Here is a 19,944-nt window from a genome sequence, read left to right as displayed (position 1 = left end):
TGTAAACTCATGTATAATAATAACATCTATATTATAAAATTTTATAAATAATTCACAGAAAGTTACATTTCATTCAAAAAATATTATAAATAAGGAAGGAAAAACCTACTTCCACTTAAGAATTGAGAGAGGGGTTAAGCTTTCTCTCAATTGTCCTAGAGAGAATTTCTCTTCATTACACTATAATAAAACTAATTTAAATATTATTTTTATAAATTAACACCGTTCATAATATATTTAATTATTTGCGTAAAGTTGTACATTAAATTTCCTATAAATAGTCATAATAGTAATCTATGTGCGCTAGGCGGCAAAGGATAAGTAAGGAAAAAACTACTTGCCTCGTGAAGTGAAAGAGGTGTTAAGCTGTAATAGTACTAGTAATGTATGTGCACTAAGGAAAAAAACTATTCCCATTTGAAAGAATTGAGAGACTCCGTGTGCTCCAAGGATAAGGAAGGAAAAACCTACTTCTACTTAAGAATTGAGAGAGGGGTTAAGCTTCTCTCAATTGTCCTAGAGAGAATTTCTCTTCATTACACTATAATAAAATTAATTTAAATAAATTTTTTCAAAAATCAACACAGTTCATAATATATTGAATCACTTGTGTAAGTTATACATAAAATTTCATATAAAATTGACTAAATTTTGCCGTTTGATTACTCACTATATATTTTGTTACAATTTTGACTCATTTTTAACCATTCAGATGTTTGATATAAATTGAGTATCAAGATATTCTCAAAAGAATATCATTTTTTAGGATGTTAATCTAGAGAGTAAAAGGAAAATAATGACACAGTCGAATGATTTTATAAAGTTATAAAAGTTTAAATATATTTAAATGCAGTGACCAATGGAGAGAAATTCAACCGAGAGCATCCTAACCCCCTTGGTGCTACACAAGACTAGTAGTAGTAATCTATGTTCATTGGGTGGCAAAGGATAAGAAAGTGGAGTGGGTTCTTTTGTGTAAGGGTGCAAGATGAAGTGAATTTTTTTGTCATTAATTGGAAAAGTTTGGAGTTTGATGGATTTTAAATGGGTGATTAAGGGTAGTGGTTACCAATGTTGTTAGACCTAGGCTGGACCAATTAGTTTTACCGGTCCAACCATGAACCAATCTTCTTCTCGAGTTAGTTTATAGTACAAAATCGTTTTGATTAAATATCAGCCAAAATTGTCAAAAATCGGTTAAATCAATAACCTGATTCAATTGGTTGACCCGATTCTCAAATTTTTCTTTCTTGTTTTTCCCAAATATAATTTGAGTTACCTAAATTGTAACACTTTCATTTATCAATAGGGATAAGAAAATGGCACCCACTTAATGTACCAAAATCACTCACGTTTTTGAATTATTTCTAAATCAAGATGTTTTTATCCTTATCATCTTAGTAATTTAGCATCAACGATTCCAACTTTATTAATTTGTTTTAATTTAGTTTTTCATGTAGTTTTTGAGAATAGACATATTTTAGCCATGAATTTGCCTTTTTATATATAATTATTAGGTGTATATTTAATTGCAAGTCTAATGTTTTTGGAACGTTTGGTATGATTGGTCGAATATAACTAAGAACTTAATTTCAATATTTTCAAAACTTATAAAAATATAAAATAATTATGACATCATGTTGATGTAAACATATACATGTTCCATATGGTACATGATCAAAAATAATATAACATAACTAAGATCATATTTGAAAATTCAAAGAAGAACTTTAAATAGCATTTTAACAAAATTTGGTGCGCTTCTTAACTGTTGTCTAGATGTACTAAATTGTGACTAACAAAGCTATAAATTGCTGAAATTGTTGCCAATGATTAACATTGAGATGTCTACAAAACCACAAGAAGCATTTGTAGGATAGTCATTGTATATTTTTACAAAATGAAACCACAACGTTACCAAATAGTGCTGGAAAATCCTGGAAAGGATAATATGCCATGGCGGTCGAGTGTCGTGTGTAGTAATTCTCTGTGCGTGCGTAAATGGCAAGTTGGTCGGGTGAACTTTGCCATTGACGTGAGCATATTTGTATGTTTATATGGAATTTCCGTGCAAAAAGAGAGGCGGCCAGGTTGGTCAAATAGGGCAAGGGATGGAAAATTTTAGGCAAAATTATCAATTTGGTCCGTAACATTTTTGGAAAAACTTTTTTAGTCTCTCACATAGTCACATTTTCGGAAAAAACTTTTGCAGTCCCTTAGATATAAAAATTTTGCCTGTTTGTTCCCAGAGCTCATTTTTTGATCAATTTTCCAGCCAAAAAACACACACTTACCTCATGTACCTATAATTGTCAAGGCAAAATGGAAATAAAAATTCTTTCCCTTCACAAAAAAAAAAAAAAAAAAAAGAGAACGCATGACCATCCTTCCCCCATTTTCAGCCACTAAAAGGCTATTTCTAATTCTAGGTAACCAAACCCCAATTCCCAACAGTAAACTTCAGCAAGTGCACTTTCACCATAACCCATGAAGAAAAGGCATAGGGATCAGATTGAATAAGGGTAAAATGCTATTTCTAATTCTAAGTAACCAAACCTTAATTCCCAACAATAAGCTTCAGCAAGCGCACCTTAACAAAAAGTGATGAAGAAAAGGCACAGGGATTATATTAAAAAAGGGTAAAAACGATTGAGAAGCTCAGATCAATTACCACACATGATAAAATATTGTCTAAATAGTGTAATATCGTGATTTGTTGCATATATATTAATATTATAAGGCTATATATATTATTTGTGAAATTGCTGAAAATTTTTGTTGTGGGAAATTGGGGTTTGGTGGCTAAGAATTAGAAATAGAGTTTGGTGGAAGAAAATTGAGAGAAAGGGAAAGTCATCTGCTCTTTTCTGAAGGGAAACAAATTTTGTTCCGTTTTGCCTTTGAAATTATGGGAGTTAGGCATGTGTTTTTTGGCTAGAAAACTGAGCGAAAATGTGCTTTGGGATCAAACACGTAAAATTTTTTACATCTAAGAGATTATTTTAGCTAATTTTAAATGTGAGGAACTAAAAAGTATTTTCTAAAAATATGATGGACCAATTTGGCAATTTTTGGAATACCAAGGCATGCGCGGTGGTTAGTTCAAAACCAATGGGAGAACTCTATATGCACATATAGAGGTCCCACTTGACTCCATATGCACGCAAGTAGACCTCACTTGGTATATCTATATCTATGTGTTTTGAATAATTTATTGATGGGTATTTCTTCCTTTTTTTAATTTGCCTCTATGCTCTTAAGACAATTTGTCTACATATTATTAATGTTTATAATTTAACTACAATTTGAACTTTATTCAGTGATCTTCTATTCTAATACTAACACTAATACAAACACTAATCATCGGATTAATTGTTTGTTGTTTATGTAGTATGCAGTATTGATCACACGTGCGCACACATCTACTGGTACAAAGAGTGTCTCATACAAATTAATAAACAACTGCACAAAAGGTACCTCTCGAAAAAATGACCGTCCTTGTGCTTTCTATTTCTCAATGGTTGGAATAGGTTAAGAATTTTTGTCTCCAAGGGATCATACATGACTTGGATGGAATTTTGTAAAATTGAAGAAATCTCATAATGATGAAGTATTGACAGGTTGAAAAACTCTAGGTCCTCTCAAACATTGACAATTACTTATGTTCCTGCTAGAATATCACACCCCATTACTTTGATGTCTCAAGTTCATCCTCGAGGATTGTGAACAGTGTGTGCATGAAACCTTTATAGTTGGAATTGTAAAGACTCTTTATACACATAATAATATGTTTTCTTTTTGTCTTTTTTTTTTAAAGAAAAGTATTGTAATTGGAAAATCAAGGTCCAGTTGCTGACATTTTCATCGAAACGATTTTCAGGTTCCAAACACCTATGCGTGAGCTTCTTATACATATCTATGTTTTTCACCTTAATTTGCATTCATTTTTAATTTTTTATTGATTTGTTGGTTTTTTTGTGACCTTTTTTCATATTCTGTGTCGGGTTTTTCTGCCTTTTTTTTTGTTTTGGCTAATCGTGTTATGTTACTTGAAAATGATGAGTCAGTAAAGATCAAATTTTCCTATCTGAATTCGATATTTTTTTTAATACGTGAATTCAAAAGAATTATTTCTTTTTTGTTGTGACAATTTTAGGCCCCATTTTGCCATACAAACAGAATGATTTCTTCTGGATGACTTGGAGACAGCATTAAGGTTGTATCGTTAGTAGCACAAACAAAATTCAACTGTTTACCCCAGAAAATGTTTCAATATTTGAATGATTGCTTAGTGGTCACGTTAGCCCTATAATGAAAAATTAGAAAGAAATGTTGCCAAGCACACAAACATAAGGGAAAAATTCCCCATGACAGCATCAGTGGGCTCAAACTTGAAGAAAGAAAACACATTTATTTCGATAAAACAAAAGATGCTGAAGATCATATTTTGAGAGTTATAATGGCCTTAGATTTATAAGGATATATTTTGTATAGTGAATTATAAATGAGTCTTAATATTTTCAAAGCAAAAGCTAGAAGATGTAAAATGTTGAACAATAAAGGGCTGGAATTTTAAAGCAAGCCTATGAAATTAAAAGCGGTTCGATAACTACTGTTTCAGAATGATGGTCGAAACTGCACATTATGCATACTTCATCTTAGCAATAAATTTTGTATATATTATCTGTTCATTGTCATTGTTCTTTAGATAAGGGTAATTGGATAATAAATTAACAAACTAAAGACGTGTCAAAAAAAATCTTAATCGTAGTGGCTGCTAATTGATGTCCTATTACCTTTCATGACCTACATACTTTTGGTAATTAGAAATCCTACACTATATACTGCATGAATGGCCAACCCTATGTATGGTTTCAATCAATTTTATTTTGACAAGACATTTTTGTGCATGTATGTATGGTTGTTCATGAAACTGGTTAGCTAATTCCAATCTTTAAATATAGTGTCACGGCTAAATCTCATTAGTCAAGAAAGTTGCAAAACATTTGGTCAAATGCAGCACATGTTGAGATGCAATTGTGATTCAGGTAAATATGATTATAATACAAGAGATAAAGAAAATAGATTTTTAAAAAAAATTAGCTACTGAGTTTTAAGAATTATAAAATTTATACTATAAAATTTCCTGTAATTTATCACAGATGGAATGAGAATGTATAGATTGAAATCTATGAAAACCAACTATGTGAATTTGTCTACTAAAGAACAACAATTGCAGAATAAAAAAAATTATAGAAGCGTCAAAGAAGAGTAAACTTGCCCAAAAGCCAATCCAGATTGTTGAGGAACATGTGAAGCAAAATGAAACCCATGCTCAAATGAAGAAAAGTCAATATGCCAAATTTAGTGAGTCACAAAAAAAAGGAATATGCTGCAAATATCAACGATAAGAGAGAGCAAAGAATCAATTCGAATCTTACTGCTGTGGAATCAAAGATTCCAATATGTAACTAAAAATTTTTACTTAAAGCACAAATGGTTCCATGGCAGACTACAAGTACAGAGCTATTTTTGAAAATGTTATATAGTTTACAAATTTAAATTCATTATGCTCTTATTGTGATTTATAATTTAAATTCATTATGCCATAACTACAAGAATTGCTTGATTTATCCAATTCCCAATCAGAAGAATTTCTACATCATGTTCGAGCATATAACTCTATTTTCTCCTTTACATCATTTGGAGTAAAGTTAGATAAGCATCTTGCATCCAGTAAGAGTGGTGTTTACATGTTTCGGTTGCAAAAGACAAGTTTATTATGATCTTTCTGGCCTAATGCCTAATGAGAATAGCCCTGAATATTTTCAGCTATATTTTCATGATATTGCACATGAGTTTGAAAATAGAATGTATACAATACTAGATGGAAAATTAAATAAAGCAACAATGACGGAAGTTAATGAGCATTTTAGAAGAAAGTCCTTATTAAAGTTTTTCAAAAGATTGAAAAACTCACCCATACAGGAAGCATTCTACAAAATAAAATTCATGAAAGACTCATCATTGCCCTTTCAGGCCTTAAGAAACATCTACCGAGGTACAATCCATACATCCGTACAGGAAACCAAATCAACTTAAATGATTCATTAAACATATAGACTAAGGGCGAACGCTCGGTATCCACGTCGGACGTGGTCGTCCTCCACGTGGCGGCATGGGATTCATTTGATGCTGGCGTGGAGCGAATGCGTTGGTTGGCAACTGTTGTTGCTGCACCGGATCATTCCTCCCGCCGTGTGCCTGGCACTTTTTTTTTTGTTTTCCCCCCACCCCCACTGTTTTCTTCTCTTTTCTTCTTTTTTCTGCTCAGTGGGCGGCTGGCTGAGCTCGTCCGTGACCCCTCTGCCACTTCGCCAGTCTCCTCTATACCGACTCCACCCACTCGAAGCTTTTGCTCCTTATGCGCTCTTCTTTGCACTCCACAAGTTTTACCTGCTCCTGCACTCAATTTCCCCCTCCTCTCAGCCTGCCCTTACATGTCTTCCACCCTGGAAGACCCATCTTTTGTTGGTCCTGTTTGTCTGCATCCGTTAGGTAGCCCCCGTCAGTCACCTCTCTGACCTCCTCCGGCACTCAATTTCCTCCTCCTCTCAGCCTGCCCTTACACGTCTTCCACCTTTGAAGACCCGTCTTTCGTTGGCCCTGTTTGCCTGCATCCGTTAGGTTGCCCCTGTCAGTCACCTCTTTGCTTGCTGACCAAGCTTGTGTCTACCGGCTCCATCCTGCTGCTGTCCTCCTTTTTCTTTCTTCCTCGACCACATATTCCCTTTTGTTTCGTTTATTCAGCTCCAAAGTTTATCTTCCACGCCCCGCATTTTACCAATTTTTTCCCCCTCTTCACTTGTACTCTTTTTTATTTTTCCCCACTACATCGCTTTGCCCACACATCTCTTCCCCTCTTTCCCCATCCTACGCCTGCATCACCTCTGCCTTTACTGTTCCTCTCTATCCCCTTACACGCCTTCTCCTCCTACTGTCTCGTCCTGCCTGCTGACGGATTAGGTTGCTGCAATGATGACCCATGTAGCTGCTTCTCGTTACCTCTCCCCACGATTAGCCATTTGTTCTTCCGTTCCTGTTTTCCTGCTGCTGCTTCTCCTCCCTCCTTCCTATTTCGCTGCGCCAGGTAACTTCTCCTCCTCTTTATTTCGCTTGCTTTTATTCCCTTTTCTATTTTCCTTCCATGTCGTCCTCTACCTCGCCCTCTGATAGCCGGTTTGTCTTATGCATTTTTGTTTTCCGCGCGATGTTTGTTCATTGCACCTCCGGCCAATTAAAGCCTCTCTCTTGAAGGAACCCCCCTTCTCAGTCTGTGCCCCCCTCCCCCCAAATTCCTCTTGTATTTTACTTTAGCGCTATCCGATCGATTTTGTCCCCCAAATTACTGTTTGCACCTAATTCTCAGTCTCCTGTACGGTTTATTTTCTGCACTTTGTTTATTTACATGCGCCTCCTTTTCCTTATGCAGGCCCGTTTCAGCTGCTTCGTCTATTTACTTTGTTCTTCTGCTTTCGCCTGCCTGTTGCTTCAGGTAATTTCCTTTCCGTTCAGCTGCTCCTGTTTGGTTTTTAAATTTATCCTTATTGTTGTTGTTATCAGTTGCTTCTTTGTTTGCTCCAACCTCTCCCCCCCTCCTCCGGCACTCAATTTCCCCCTCCTCTCAGCCTGCCCTTACACGTCTTCCACCTTTGAAGACCCGTCTTTCATTGGTCCTGTTTGCCTGCATCCGTTAGGTTGCCCCTATCAGTCACCTCTCTGCTTGCTGACCAAGCTCGTGTCTACCGGCTCCATCCTGCTTCTGTCCTCCTTTTTCTTTCTTCCTCGACCACAAATTCCCTTTTGTTTCGTTCATTCAGCTCCAAAGTTTATCTTACCAATTTTTTTCCCCCTCTTCGCTTGTACTCTTTTTTATTTTTTCCCACTACATCGCTTTGCCCACGCATCTCTTCCCCTCTCTCCCCATCCTACGCCTGCATCGCCTCTGCCTTTACTGTTCCTCTCTGTCCCCTTACACGCTTCTCCTCCTGCTGTCTCGTCCTGCCTGCTGACGGATTAGGTTGCTGCAATGATGACCCATGTAGCTGCTTCTCGTTACCTCTCCCCGCAATTAGCCATTTGTTCTTTCGTTCCTGTTTTCCTGTTGCTGCTTCTCCTTCCTCCTTCCCATTTCGCTGCGCCAGATAACTTCTCCTCCTCTTTTTTTCACCTGCTTTTATCCCTTTTTCTAATTAGAACTCGCTCATTTTACCTCCTATTTTGTCCTATCAGATTTATCTTGTATAGCATACACCTGCCTGTGCCTTTGCAATCCATGCCTTCCGCCTATTTGTTCTCCGTATCAAACTCCAGTTTAAAAGTCCTGTTTATGTCGTTTGAAAAATTGTCTGTTTTTCATTACAAGGAGGAAGCTTTCATATTGTTATTGTCAGCTGTCAACTCTGTTTTATTCTGTATCATGCTTAACTCTTGAACCTTGTCACTTTTTTCGAAAAAAAAAACTGGTTACTCGCTCTTGCAAACAACCGCCCTGCCTCCTCCTACTAATCATCATTCCCATTAGCCATGTCTGTATACTTCTATCTTCTTTTTGGATATTTCCAGGTAGGAATCTTCAGCATGTGCCTTCCAGATTATCTCGATTAGAAAATATTCCGACCTAGTCTGGTTTTCTTCCTCCTACTCCAAATTGTGAACACTGTGGTGACAAACGCTTCCATTCAGAACCTCCTTCTTTTTGTTGCTCTGAGGGTGAAATCTCTGTTGTTGCTCCTGCTATGCCTTATGCTCTTAAGCGTCTGTTCATTGGTAATGATGAGGAATGCGAGCACTTTAGGAAGAACTCCCGTACATATAATAATAATGTGGCATTCACGTCTTATGGTGCTAAGTATGACCGTGAATTGACAAAAAATACAAAAGGGGTTTATATATTTCGCGTCCAGGGCCAGGTGTATCACTTCTTGGATGGTCTAATCTCTCCGTCTGATAAATCGTCAGGGGTTCAGTTATATTTTTTTGACACTGATGAAGAGCTCGCAAACAGAGTTCAAAATTCTGATAAGCTTTGGCTGACCACCCTCAAGCTGTTAATGACAATCTTGCAAGAAAATCCTTATAGAAGGTTTTTTAAAGAACTTAGGGATGTTTAGGCCATTGAGACCCATACTATAATTCTTAGGTACTATCCTGGACTAGATCAGCGTGTTTTTAATCTTCCTACTGCATCTCAAGTTGCCGCTATATGGACCGAGCCAGATGATGAATCGGTTGAGAAGAGCCCCCACATTCAGGTTTATAGCCATTCTAACGCAAGTTATAGGGTCCAATCATATTATGCGTGTTACGATCTTCTTCAATATCCTCTTCTGTTCCCTAGAGGTGAATCTGGTTGGCATCGTGGGACCAAAGGGTATTCTCAAAAAAGAAGAAACCTGATACTCATGACACAGAAGTTGATGTTGATTTTTCTTCTGCCGAGGATCCTTCTACCTTATTCCGTTCTGAAGATATAGGCATGTCTATTTCTTATATTTATACATTTTTTCTGCTGTCCTACTCTATATATTTTGTTATAAGATGTCGCTCTTTTTCCCCTCTTTAGCTGCTCGGCAAAAGACCTCTCAAGATTATACTGTTTCTGCTCGGGAGTACTATTGTTATCGGTTGCAAATAAGAGACAATGATGATTCTATGTTGCTTCATAGCCTGAGATTATTTCAGCAGTTTGTCGTTGGTACATATATAAAAATTGAAACATCTAGACTGGATTTTCATAGAAAGCGACAAACTGAAATTAGAACAGTGATCCTTCAAGGGGTTCTAGACAGTGTATCAATAGGCCAAACTCAGGGGTCTAGAGTCGGTCGTCGTATTGTATTGCCGGCTTCATTTATTGGCGGCCCAAGGGACATGAGAAGAAGATATCTTATGCAATGACCTTGGTTCAAAGGTACGGCAAGTCTGACATATTCCTTACCATGACTTGCAATCCGATGTGGAAAGAAATTCAGGAGAATCTTCAATACCATGAAAAACCACAGGATAGGCCTGATTTGCTGGCTAGAGTTTTTAGAGCTAAGTTTGAAATGTTAAAGGTTGAGCTCCTTAAGAAACAGATTTTTGGTGAGGTTGCAACCTGTGTCTATGTTATTGAATTCCAAAAACGAGGCTTTCCACATGCCCATTTGCTGCTTATTCTTAAATCAGGCTCCAAACTATTGAATTCTGAATCATATGACAAAATTGTTTGTGTTGAAATACCAGACCCTGAGAAGAATAGGCATTTATATTCCCTGGTGATTAAGCATATGATTCATGGCCCCTGTGGTTATAGGAATAAACAGAGCCGTGCATGAGATCCGGTAAATGCAAAAATCATTATCCTAAAAATTTTGCTCCTTATACAATTCATGGTGAGGACAGCTATGCATGTTATAGAAGACGAGATGATGGCCGAAAAATAAAGGTGCGCAAGCATGAGCTCGACAACCAATGGGTGATACCTTACAACCCATACTTATTAGCTCTATTTGATTGCCACATCAATGTCGAAATCTGCTCCACTGTTAAGCTTATTAAGTACCTTTATAAGTATATTTTTAAAGGTCATGATCTTATCAGCTTTAATCTTCTTGACCAAAAATCTTCTAGTGCCATTGATGAAATTAATTGCTACCAGCAAGGGCATTGGGTTTCACCTCCGGAAGCTTTGTGGCGCATATATGAATTTCGCCTAACAGAAATGAATCCAACAGTTTATGCCCTCCAAGTTCACCTTCCTGACCAACAATTTGCTTCTTTTGATAAAAGTTCAGATTTGTGGTATCTCTTGAGAAAGATTGATTTTTCGAAGACTATGTTGACTGAGTTTTTCAAAATGAACAAAACCAATGCCACAGCTCAGAATTTGAAATGTTTATATAGAGATTTTCCTCAACACTTTGTGTGGACACAAAAAACAAAGACATGGTCATAGAGGAGTCGTAGAACGGTCATAGGAAGGCTGGTAACTGTCGAACCCAGGGAAGGAGAAAGATACTATTTAAGACTTTTACTCACACATAATCCGGGTCCAACGTCATTTGATGACTTGCTCATGGTTAGAGGTCATAAAATAGCCTCTTTTAGAGAAGCCTGTTTGGAGTTAGGCTTGCTTGAATCCGATTCTTATATAGAACAAGCATTAGAGGAAGCGGCTCATTTCCAGATGCCTTATATGTTAAGGTCTTTATTCGCAATGCTTCTTTTCTATTGCTACCCGAAAAATCCTAAACATCTTTGGCAATCATTCGAAGAACATCTCTCTTCTGATTATAAACGAAGTTCAGCTCATCGGCATTGCACTCCGATAGAGATTAAAAGAAAAGTTCTTCAGGATATTAATGTAACATTGGAGCACATGGGGAAAAACCTCGATGATTATCATTTCCTTGAAGATTCCTTTACGTCTTCCCATACTGAGCGTCTGACCAAAGAAATTCAAAGTGAAACAACCATACCTATTGATCCGGAAGATCTGCTTCTTGCTGAAAAATTGAATTCTAGCCAGAGGCATGCATTTGATTTAATTCTGGATTCAGTATCCTGCTCAAAGGGTCAAACTTTCTTTGTAGATGGTCCAGGTGGAACCGGAAAAACTTTCTTATATCGCGCGCTTCTTGTTTCTCTTCGCTCACATGGATATGTTGCAATAGCAGTTGCCACATCTGGTGTTGCAGCATCGCTCCTCCCTGGTGGTAGAACTGCACATTCAAGGTTTAAGATCCCTTTGGACTTTTCAAAACAAAAGGCTTGTCAATTAAGTAAACAAAGTAGTGTTGCAAGACTGATTGTTGATGCTAAATTAATCTTGTGGGATGAAGCTTCAATGGCAAAAAAAGAAGCAATAGAAGCGTTTCATTGTCTTCTTACAGATATAATGGAATCTGATCTTCCCTTTGGAGGAAAAACAATTATCTTTGGCGGTGATTTTCGACAAACCCTGCCTGTTATTGAACATCTACCTCCACCAGATTTGGTCCAATCAACTCTTTTATGCTCGCATTTATGGTCTCATATGTGTAAACTACAACTAGGAACAAATATGAGAGCTACTTTAGATCCAGCATTTTCAGCTTTTTTGCTTAGAGTTGGAGAAGGTGTTGAACCTGTTGATGAACATGGTCAAATATCTCTGTCACCTCATATGGTTATTCCTTATCAAAACAAACAAGAATCGCTTGACAGGTTATAATCATTGAGTGTGTTATTAACCGTTCTTTCTGTCTATGTTCTTTCATTCCTCCATCTAATTACATGTACAATCTTCCAAGTTACTTAGGACCATATTTCCTGATCTGAATCTATACTCATGTGATCCTTACCAAATGATAAATAGATGTGTCCTTTGTCCCAAAAATTCTTCAGTGGATGAAATTAATGAGATGATGATTGCAAAATTCCCTGGATGTCTTCACAGATATATAAGCTGTGATAGAACTGTTGTTAGGAGATATCAAGCGGATTATCAGGACTTTCTAAATTCTCTGAACCCAAAAGGTCTGCCTCCTCATGAACTCTTGCTCAAAGAAAACTGTCCTATAATACTCCTCAGAAATGTGAATCCAACGGATGGTCTTTGCAATGGCACCAGATTAATTTGTAGACAATTGGCTGACCACACAATTTTTGCCGAAATTGTCTCTCGTCCTCATAGAGGCAAAAAGGTCTTCATCCCAAAAATTCCTTTGCAAACTTCTGACACCGAAAAAAATGGTATTCCATTCATACGGACACAGTTTCCTGTCCGTTTATGCTTCGCAATGACAATCAATAAATCTCAGGGTCAAACTCTTGACTATGTCGGAATTTACCTCCGTGAACCGGTCTTTTCTCACGGCCAGCTTTATGTTGCTCTCTCTAAAGCTAGAAATTCTTCTGCAGTTAAAGTTTTGATTGCTCCGGGTACTTCTGATGATGTTAAAACTTATTGTAAAACAAGGAATGTTGTCTTTCAAGATATCTTTAAATTCGTTAACATATGATATATGAGGTATGATCAGTCATACCATTGATTACTTATTAGTTTATCGTTTAGTCATTCGCACCCTGTTGCTAATTTCTCATTTTCTTTCTGTTTTTCCAAAAAACATGTAGGATGCACGATGTTATCTCGATCAAAAACGTCCTGCCTGGATCTCAGGGTTGGACCTGCAAAGTAACTGTGCAAGAGAAGCAGCAGATAACTGGCTCAACAATGACGCCAACAAAAAAGCAAAAACTTATTTTGCTGGATCCAGAGGTCTTCTTTCTGCTATCATTTATATCTACTTGTTCATACTGCATCCCTAAGCACTTCGCTGTTAAAAAAGCCGCATTAATCTACTCCTTAGATTTCCCTTGTCATTAGAACATGTTGTGTTTTTATGAGCAGTTCAATACATCCATAGCTGCTTACTTTGTGAATCTTTTGTATTTTCCTAGGGATCACAAGTAGAGGGAATTATATTCAATAATGACATCCCTAAGATCAGCCCTCGCCTTCAGATTTATAAAAAGTATCTCATTTCAGATGCCATTGTAAGACTAATTCCAGAAAAATATCAAACTTCTGACCTGAAGATCCAGTGCGTTATCACCAGCCGAACGGTCATTGAACGAGCCAATGATGATGATGACATTCTCCCTGTGAAGTTTAACTATACAGAGTTCAGCAATCTTGTGAATTTCATCGATGACAAAGAAAAATCAGTTGGTCAGCTTCAGCATTGTAATTTTTTCATTTACTCACCAGTTATGTTACTTTTTTCTAATTGCTATTGTATTGTTCTCCACCAGATGTTCTTGGTATAGTTGTTCAGTCACTAGATGTCGAGAAAATTCTTAAATTGTGATGAAAAAAAAAAGTTATTCTACAAAGGGGGTAATTTTTGAAGTTGGTTCCAGACTTGTGATCTTCGCATTTGTGAAATGCGAGTTCAGATACCTCGCATTTCACAAATGCGAGGCAAGTGTTTCCAGAAAAAAAGAAAAAGAAGATCGCATTCTCCAAATGCGAGCTTATTAAGCTCGCATTCTGCAAATGCAAGCTTAAGAAGCTCGCATTAGCAGAATGCGAGATTATGTACCTCGCATTTCTTAAATGCGAGGTACTCGATCTGAAAACAATCAGAATTCCCAATTTCGCATTTCTCTTCAGTCTCACTCTCCCTTCACTCTCTCCGTGCAGCCAAAACTCCTCACTCTCAAAATTATCTTGGTCTGAGCTTTCTCATCGGAAATCAGAGTCATAGCTTTGTCGTCAGAATCTCTCGGCCTTCTCCTCGGAAGCTCTTCAATTTTGTAGAGTTGCGGAGTTTCTCCTCATGTGAAATCAGAAAGGCGGCATTTCTTCTCGTCCGAAGCTCTCATCGGAAGCATCGGCAGCTCTCGGCCATTGCAGAGCTTCCCCTTTGGGAGCCCATCTCTGGTAGCTAGCTCCATTTAAGTCCGGCATCCAGCTTTCTCCATTTGCCATTCCTTTCACCAGAAACAGCACAAGAGGTAAGAATTAAATTTTTTTCTAAGTTGTAATTTTTTTCTGGGAATTTTTGTTTTCCGAATTGAAGTGGCTTTTATGATTTGGCAATTTATTGGACATTGTTGTTCTTTCGGTTGGTCTCTTATTTGGACATTGTACATTGCTTGTTATCAGATCTAAGTTTCTTCTTGTGGTTGATTACAAGAATGGCCTGTCCTAAGAATGTCTAATGATAAATGTAGACAATAAAAGATAAAAGCTTTTGCATTGATAACGCTGATCCTTTAGGATCACTAAGAGCAAAAGAATTGTTTTTCCCTTTCCAATACGCTTAGCAATCTGCTGAACCACATCAGGTTGTTGTTCTAGTCATTTACTTGATTGTCCTCTGGTCATCTCAACTATGTGGCTTTGTACAAGAAAAAAAAACTAGTGCAAAGTCTCTGGCATAATTAGAGATAATGATGAAGTACACATGGGATGGGCTACATCTATACCCCTATAACCTAAATCCAGCCCTCTAATGCATTAATCATAAGTACTACGAGCATGATAATTTGTAATAGGAGCATTAAAAGTTATATCAGATTTAAATTTAGACCGCAGTGGTGAACCAACATAATAATACCCAAAAGGCCTTTGTTTGGAAAGCCATTTTACTAGAAACTACCAAGTTTTAACCCATGCACAGCACCGGGGAGTATAGTCAGTACATTTCATTTGAGGAGAGAAAATGTAATTAGTCCAGTTGATTTGATTGGTTAATTAAGAGAGAGAATTCTTGAAGTGATTTTTTATTTACCACGATGCATTAGTATCTTTGATTGCGTAAAAGGTATCCCGCTTTCATTTTAATGTAGCTTTAGTGGTGGTCACATTTTCTTAGCTTTGGACACGTTGCTGGAAATATTGCTTGGATTAAATGTTGTCTATTTTGGGTTTGCTGGCAGGGAGTTTAGTCCACTTTTAAGGGGAGACTCTGTCAAAATTTTTCCAAAATAAAAAATATATATATTAATCATAATAAATTACAAGATAAGCATGTATTTAATAAACTTATATTCAATTTAATTAGGAATTCTTGAATAACATTTTGGCATGATGCGTAATAATGTATAGGGGGTTAGAGGGAATATTAACTTAAAATATTAACTAAAAATATGTATACAAGACAAGCATGTATCACATTTTCTTGTACTACTAAAATATTAACTAAAATATTTATACCATAGTCTTGTGCTACTAATTCTAATTTATTTTTCCAGTTGCAGAGAATGGACACTCGCTTGGCACGTATAGATGATCATTTAGGCATTACTCCACCTCGGGGTGGAGCTGCGGATGAAGATGACGATTGAAGCTGCACCATTAGGATCACTATATTATTTGTACATGGATTTGCTTGCATTTTGTTTTTAATCTGTGGAATGTTGGATGTTTAACTTGATTTTACTTTTTCTGTTTTTTAATTTACTAAAGACTTGTGCTTTTGCAGTGGTTTGTGATTATTGGCTGACAAGTTGTTGGAAATATTGCTTGGATTAAATGTTGTCTATTTTGGGTTTACTGGCAGGGAGTTTAGTTCACTTTTAAGGGGAGATTCTGTCAAAATTTTTCCAAAAAAAATTTATATATATTTAATCATAATAAATTACAATAAACAAATAAAATGTTTTTCAAATATCCTAGTGAAATAAATATATGTGGTTTGGGAATATTTTTTCTCATTTAATTTGAAAATGATTATTATGTGATTATAATTTTTGCATTTATAGGAAAGTATATCTTTTAATCTATAAGATAAATAATCACATAATAATCATTTGATAAATAATCATTTCGCAAATGCGAGGACCTCAATCTGAACACAAAGCCAAAGCTTGTTTCCAACCGCATAAAGAACTATACATGTATAGTTATTTCTTTACAAAATTATTTAATAATAAAATTAGGTGTTTTCAACCGTATGATTATCAAATCTTTTAATCTATAAGAAATATAACTTTTTGATTATTTATATACAAAGAATTACTAGTACATAAAATTTTGTACTGAGACCTCACATTTGTTAACTTCTAACTCGTGTGAGTTTTAAAATAAAAAGGATTTATTCCTCTATAATAAAATGTCAATGCAAAAACAAAAATGATTGTGTGCTCCTAATTAAAAAAAAATTTGAATATAATTTTTTAGGAATTCGCTTTTATCGGATGTGAGATACAATAAAGCCGAAAGCATACTAGTTCGGTTAAGATTTATTGCCCCAAATTATTATCAAGTATTGATGGCAATATTATGGGATCTTTTTTTTCCAATTTTGATGAATTTACAGCCTTAGGTAGTAAAATTTGTAGAGATTTTCATTGCAAATTGTAAATCATTTTATAATTTGCAGTGAAATCATAAAGCAAGGGAAGGCCTGCATTGGAACTGAAGCAAAAAGAAAAATCATGGCAAAATCTAGATTCATGTTCTTGAAAATAATTTGAAGATGGTAAATAGTGAATTTTGGCTCCAGTTTCATCACTGGCATGATGAAACACGCACGGCTTCTAACTTATGTCAATTGTTTGAGCAGCCTTTTTATGTAAAATTGCAGCTTGATCATGCTCACTGGACCAGGGGCTTCTTTCGTCACAATGCTCGCTAAATGCGAGCTGAGTTGCCTGGCCAAGAACCTCGCATTTGTTAAATGCGAGGTATATGACCTCGCATTTGACAAATGCGAGGTCTGTTTTTCTTTTTCTTTTTTTTTTTATTTGGATGCTAGGAAAATTCAGGGAGACCTCGCATTCAGCAAATGCGAGCTCAAGGAGCTCGCATTTGCTGAATGCGAAGACCCCCTGGACGGAATCCCATACAAAAAATGCTCCCTTTGTAGAATTTTTTTAAAAATCATCATAATTTTAGAAATTTCTCCTAGATGTCAAACATATCAACAAAAATGGAAAAGATTCAGTGGTCTAAAAGTTTGTCATTATTAACAAAGAGTAAGTTTTTCCTTACAAATTTCTTCCTTATTATGTGATGCCTTTCTTTTTTCCTGATTTTCCAAAATTTTATCTTTTCCGTGTATTAGTCTGCAGACTGTTGTCTTGTCACTGTGGGATGATTTTGTAACTCACGAAGGCTATCAGATGACGCATACCATCCAGAATCAGCCTGTTGTTGTTTGTCGCAGGTTAAAAGTTAGCTTTTACAATGGTATGCCGTTTAACATTTCTATAGTATGTCCCTTACATTTAAAAGCTCAAGTGCTTATTCTCCATATATCTTCTTCTTTTTACCTTTTCCCTCACAACTGCCCATATTTTCCTCCAGAGTCACGCTATCTACCTGGTTTGACTCTGCAATTCTTATTGATCCTCCTATAGAAGAAGCTGGAAACCTAAAGAAATGGTTACTAATTACTCTTTTTGCTTTGTCCCTTTCTTTAACATACTCATCATAACCACTTGTAATTATTAACTGATTTCTCTTCTTTTACACAGGGCTAGGAAAAATTCTCAGGTACTTAGTGTCCTTGTAACTGACGCAGCTTACATGAAGTTCAATCCTGATGTGACTCTTAAACCAGATCAGAAAATTACTAAAATTATCCTTTTAAAACCAGCACAAAAGGTAGGACTTCTCTATATTATACAATTTACTGCCATTCTCACATGCATTTATCAAAACTACCTCTTCTTTCTCTTTCATTGCTACTTTTATGGCAGAGCTCGTGGGTCAAAGTGTCCTTCTCGTTTGAGCACATCTTCCAGAAATTCTGGTACATGGGATGCAAAAAATGTTTCCGCTCTACAGCAGCTCCGCATGGAGTCGTTTTTACATGTAATTCATGCAGAGAAAGGCATCTAGCTGAACCAAGCTCTTTACCATACAGTCCACCATTTTTAACTGCCTTTTTTTTAGTCTCGCCCGCTTTTTGATACTTGGATTCCATGTGCCTGTATTTCTTTTGCTTACCTTTTGTTAATATATACAGATGTCGCTTCGACATTGATTTGACTGATACAACAGGCACGGTCACTGCTTCCATTTTTGGTGAATTAGCTGAAACTTTGCTTACTTTCACCGCACTTGAAGCAATGGACCACTTCACTCAGGTTAACATCTGCATATATAATAAAGTATATGTATTTACATAATTTCCCTTCACAACCTTTTCTATACTCATAATTCTCATGCTCTCTTTCCCCTGTGTTTTAACTACCAGAACATTGAACTTCCCTTAGAAAAAACTCATGCTGAGCTGAAACAGAAGCTTTTTCTAGCTCATATAAGACCTGTTCAGTCTCAACTGGCCGATGCAAAGCAGCGTTACACAATTATATATTATTGTGAAACTACTGACCACTTGGAATCTGAGTTGCTAGATATCCAAGAAATGCCTGATAATGTTTTGACCTATAATGAAACTGCAAACAGTGCTTCAATTGCTTCAGGTCATATTTTTACATTTGTGCATTCTGGCTTTTATACCACAGCTTATTATAGTGTCACTGATCCCTGTTTCCCTTTTTTAATATTGTAGTAAACGAAGGTTCTTCTTCAAGAGTTAAATCATGCCTTGCTAAAAGATTTGAAGAGTCAAAAGGTGACTACTCATCTGCATCGCCTCTTGAAGCTGCCAATTCGCCTAAGAGAGCCAAATTATCTTAAACATGCATAGTCACTAGCCCATTAATCTTGCTGGCTTATTATTTTGTTCCTATTCAACAATACTGCTTATTTTGTGTTACCCGTTACATGTTCAGCCTATCTTTTGACTCTGCTTTTGTTACAGCTTGTTTTTACTACCTCTGTTTCAAAGTAACCTTCTTATATTTGACGCATTGGTAGTTAACTGCTGCTTTCATCGTAATTCTATGCATTATCATGCCTATTGCTATATCCTGTTATATTACCTTGGAATGTATGAACTTGATTTACTTAAATTGTGATAGATATAAATCAAACATCCTCGCCTTGAATTAGACAAGGCATTATCTATTCACTCTGCAATATACATTAAATAAAACATCTGATTTTTCGCCGGCCTTATCTCTAAAATGCACACCTTTTTTTACCTTTCGCACACAACAAACAAAATCTGTCCCCCAATAACATAGTCCAATTACTAAAGTCCAATTGCCCAATTATGTCTACTAAGTTTCTATTATTTCTAAAACAAAAACAAAAAGACATTATTATGCGAATCATATGAGTTAAAAAGGTGTCAATGCATAAATGCAATTTTACGTAGTGATATTAAATTAAAAATTAGTTTTGCATTCATTATTTACGGAGTTAATAACTATAATGCATACATACAAGCAATATCAATCCTCAATTGGCATGCAACTTGCATTTATACGAGTATGCCAATGTACTTTGTCACCATGGCCTTTATATGTGCCAAAATCAACTATGAATTTAACTTC

General features: G+C 36.2%; 2 protein-coding genes across 2 annotated transcripts; both read left to right on the top strand.

Moving 5' to 3' along the window:
• Positions 1-11,422: 11,422 nt before the first annotated feature.
• Positions 11,423-13,046, top strand: LOC113751961 (ATP-dependent DNA helicase PIF1-like). Its single transcript, XM_027296104.1, has 2 exons — positions 11,423-12,249; positions 12,401-13,046. Exons 1-2 carry the CDS (start codon positions 11,423-11,425, stop codon positions 13,044-13,046), a joined length of 1,473 nt encoding a protein of 490 aa, XP_027151905.1.
• A 3-nt stretch (positions 13,047-13,049) lies between these two features.
• Positions 13,050-19,183, top strand: LOC113751960 (replication protein A 70 kDa DNA-binding subunit B-like). Its single transcript, XM_027296103.1, has 12 exons — positions 13,050-13,054; positions 13,159-13,303; positions 13,486-13,771; positions 13,840-13,891; positions 17,121-17,250; positions 17,608-17,702; positions 17,843-17,920; positions 18,013-18,142; positions 18,238-18,371; positions 18,507-18,627; positions 18,738-18,966; positions 19,056-19,183. Exons 1-12 carry the CDS (start codon positions 13,050-13,052, stop codon positions 19,181-19,183), a joined length of 1,533 nt encoding a protein of 510 aa, XP_027151904.1.
• The last annotated feature ends 761 nt before the right edge of the window (positions 19,184-19,944 follow it).

This window comes from Coffea eugenioides, chromosome 11 (assembly GCF_003713205.1).
Source record: "Coffea eugenioides isolate CCC68of chromosome 11, Ceug_1.0, whole genome shotgun sequence".
Lineage (NCBI taxonomy): Eukaryota > Viridiplantae > Streptophyta > Magnoliopsida > Gentianales > Rubiaceae > Coffea > Coffea eugenioides.
The sequence above is the reverse complement of the archived record's forward strand: the minus strand, read 5'-3'. Positions and strand labels throughout refer to the sequence as shown.

Coding starts and splice junctions, on each gene's coding strand:
- LOC113751961 (XM_027296104.1), top strand. CDS start 11,423: ATGGGGAAAAACCTCGATGATTATCATTTCCTTGAAGATTCCTTTACG. Junction 12,250..12,400: donor AAACAAGAATCGCTTGACAG/GTTATAATCATT, acceptor AATGATAAATAG/ATGTGTCCTTTGTCCCAAAA.
- LOC113751960 (XM_027296103.1), top strand. Junction 17,251..17,607: donor TCGCATTTGACAAATGCGAG/GTCTGTTTTTCT, acceptor ATTAGTCTGCAG/ACTGTTGTCTTGTCACTGTG. Junction 17,703..17,842: donor CCTGTTGTTGTTTGTCGCAG/GTTAAAAGTTAG, acceptor ATTTTCCTCCAG/AGTCACGCTATCTACCTGGT.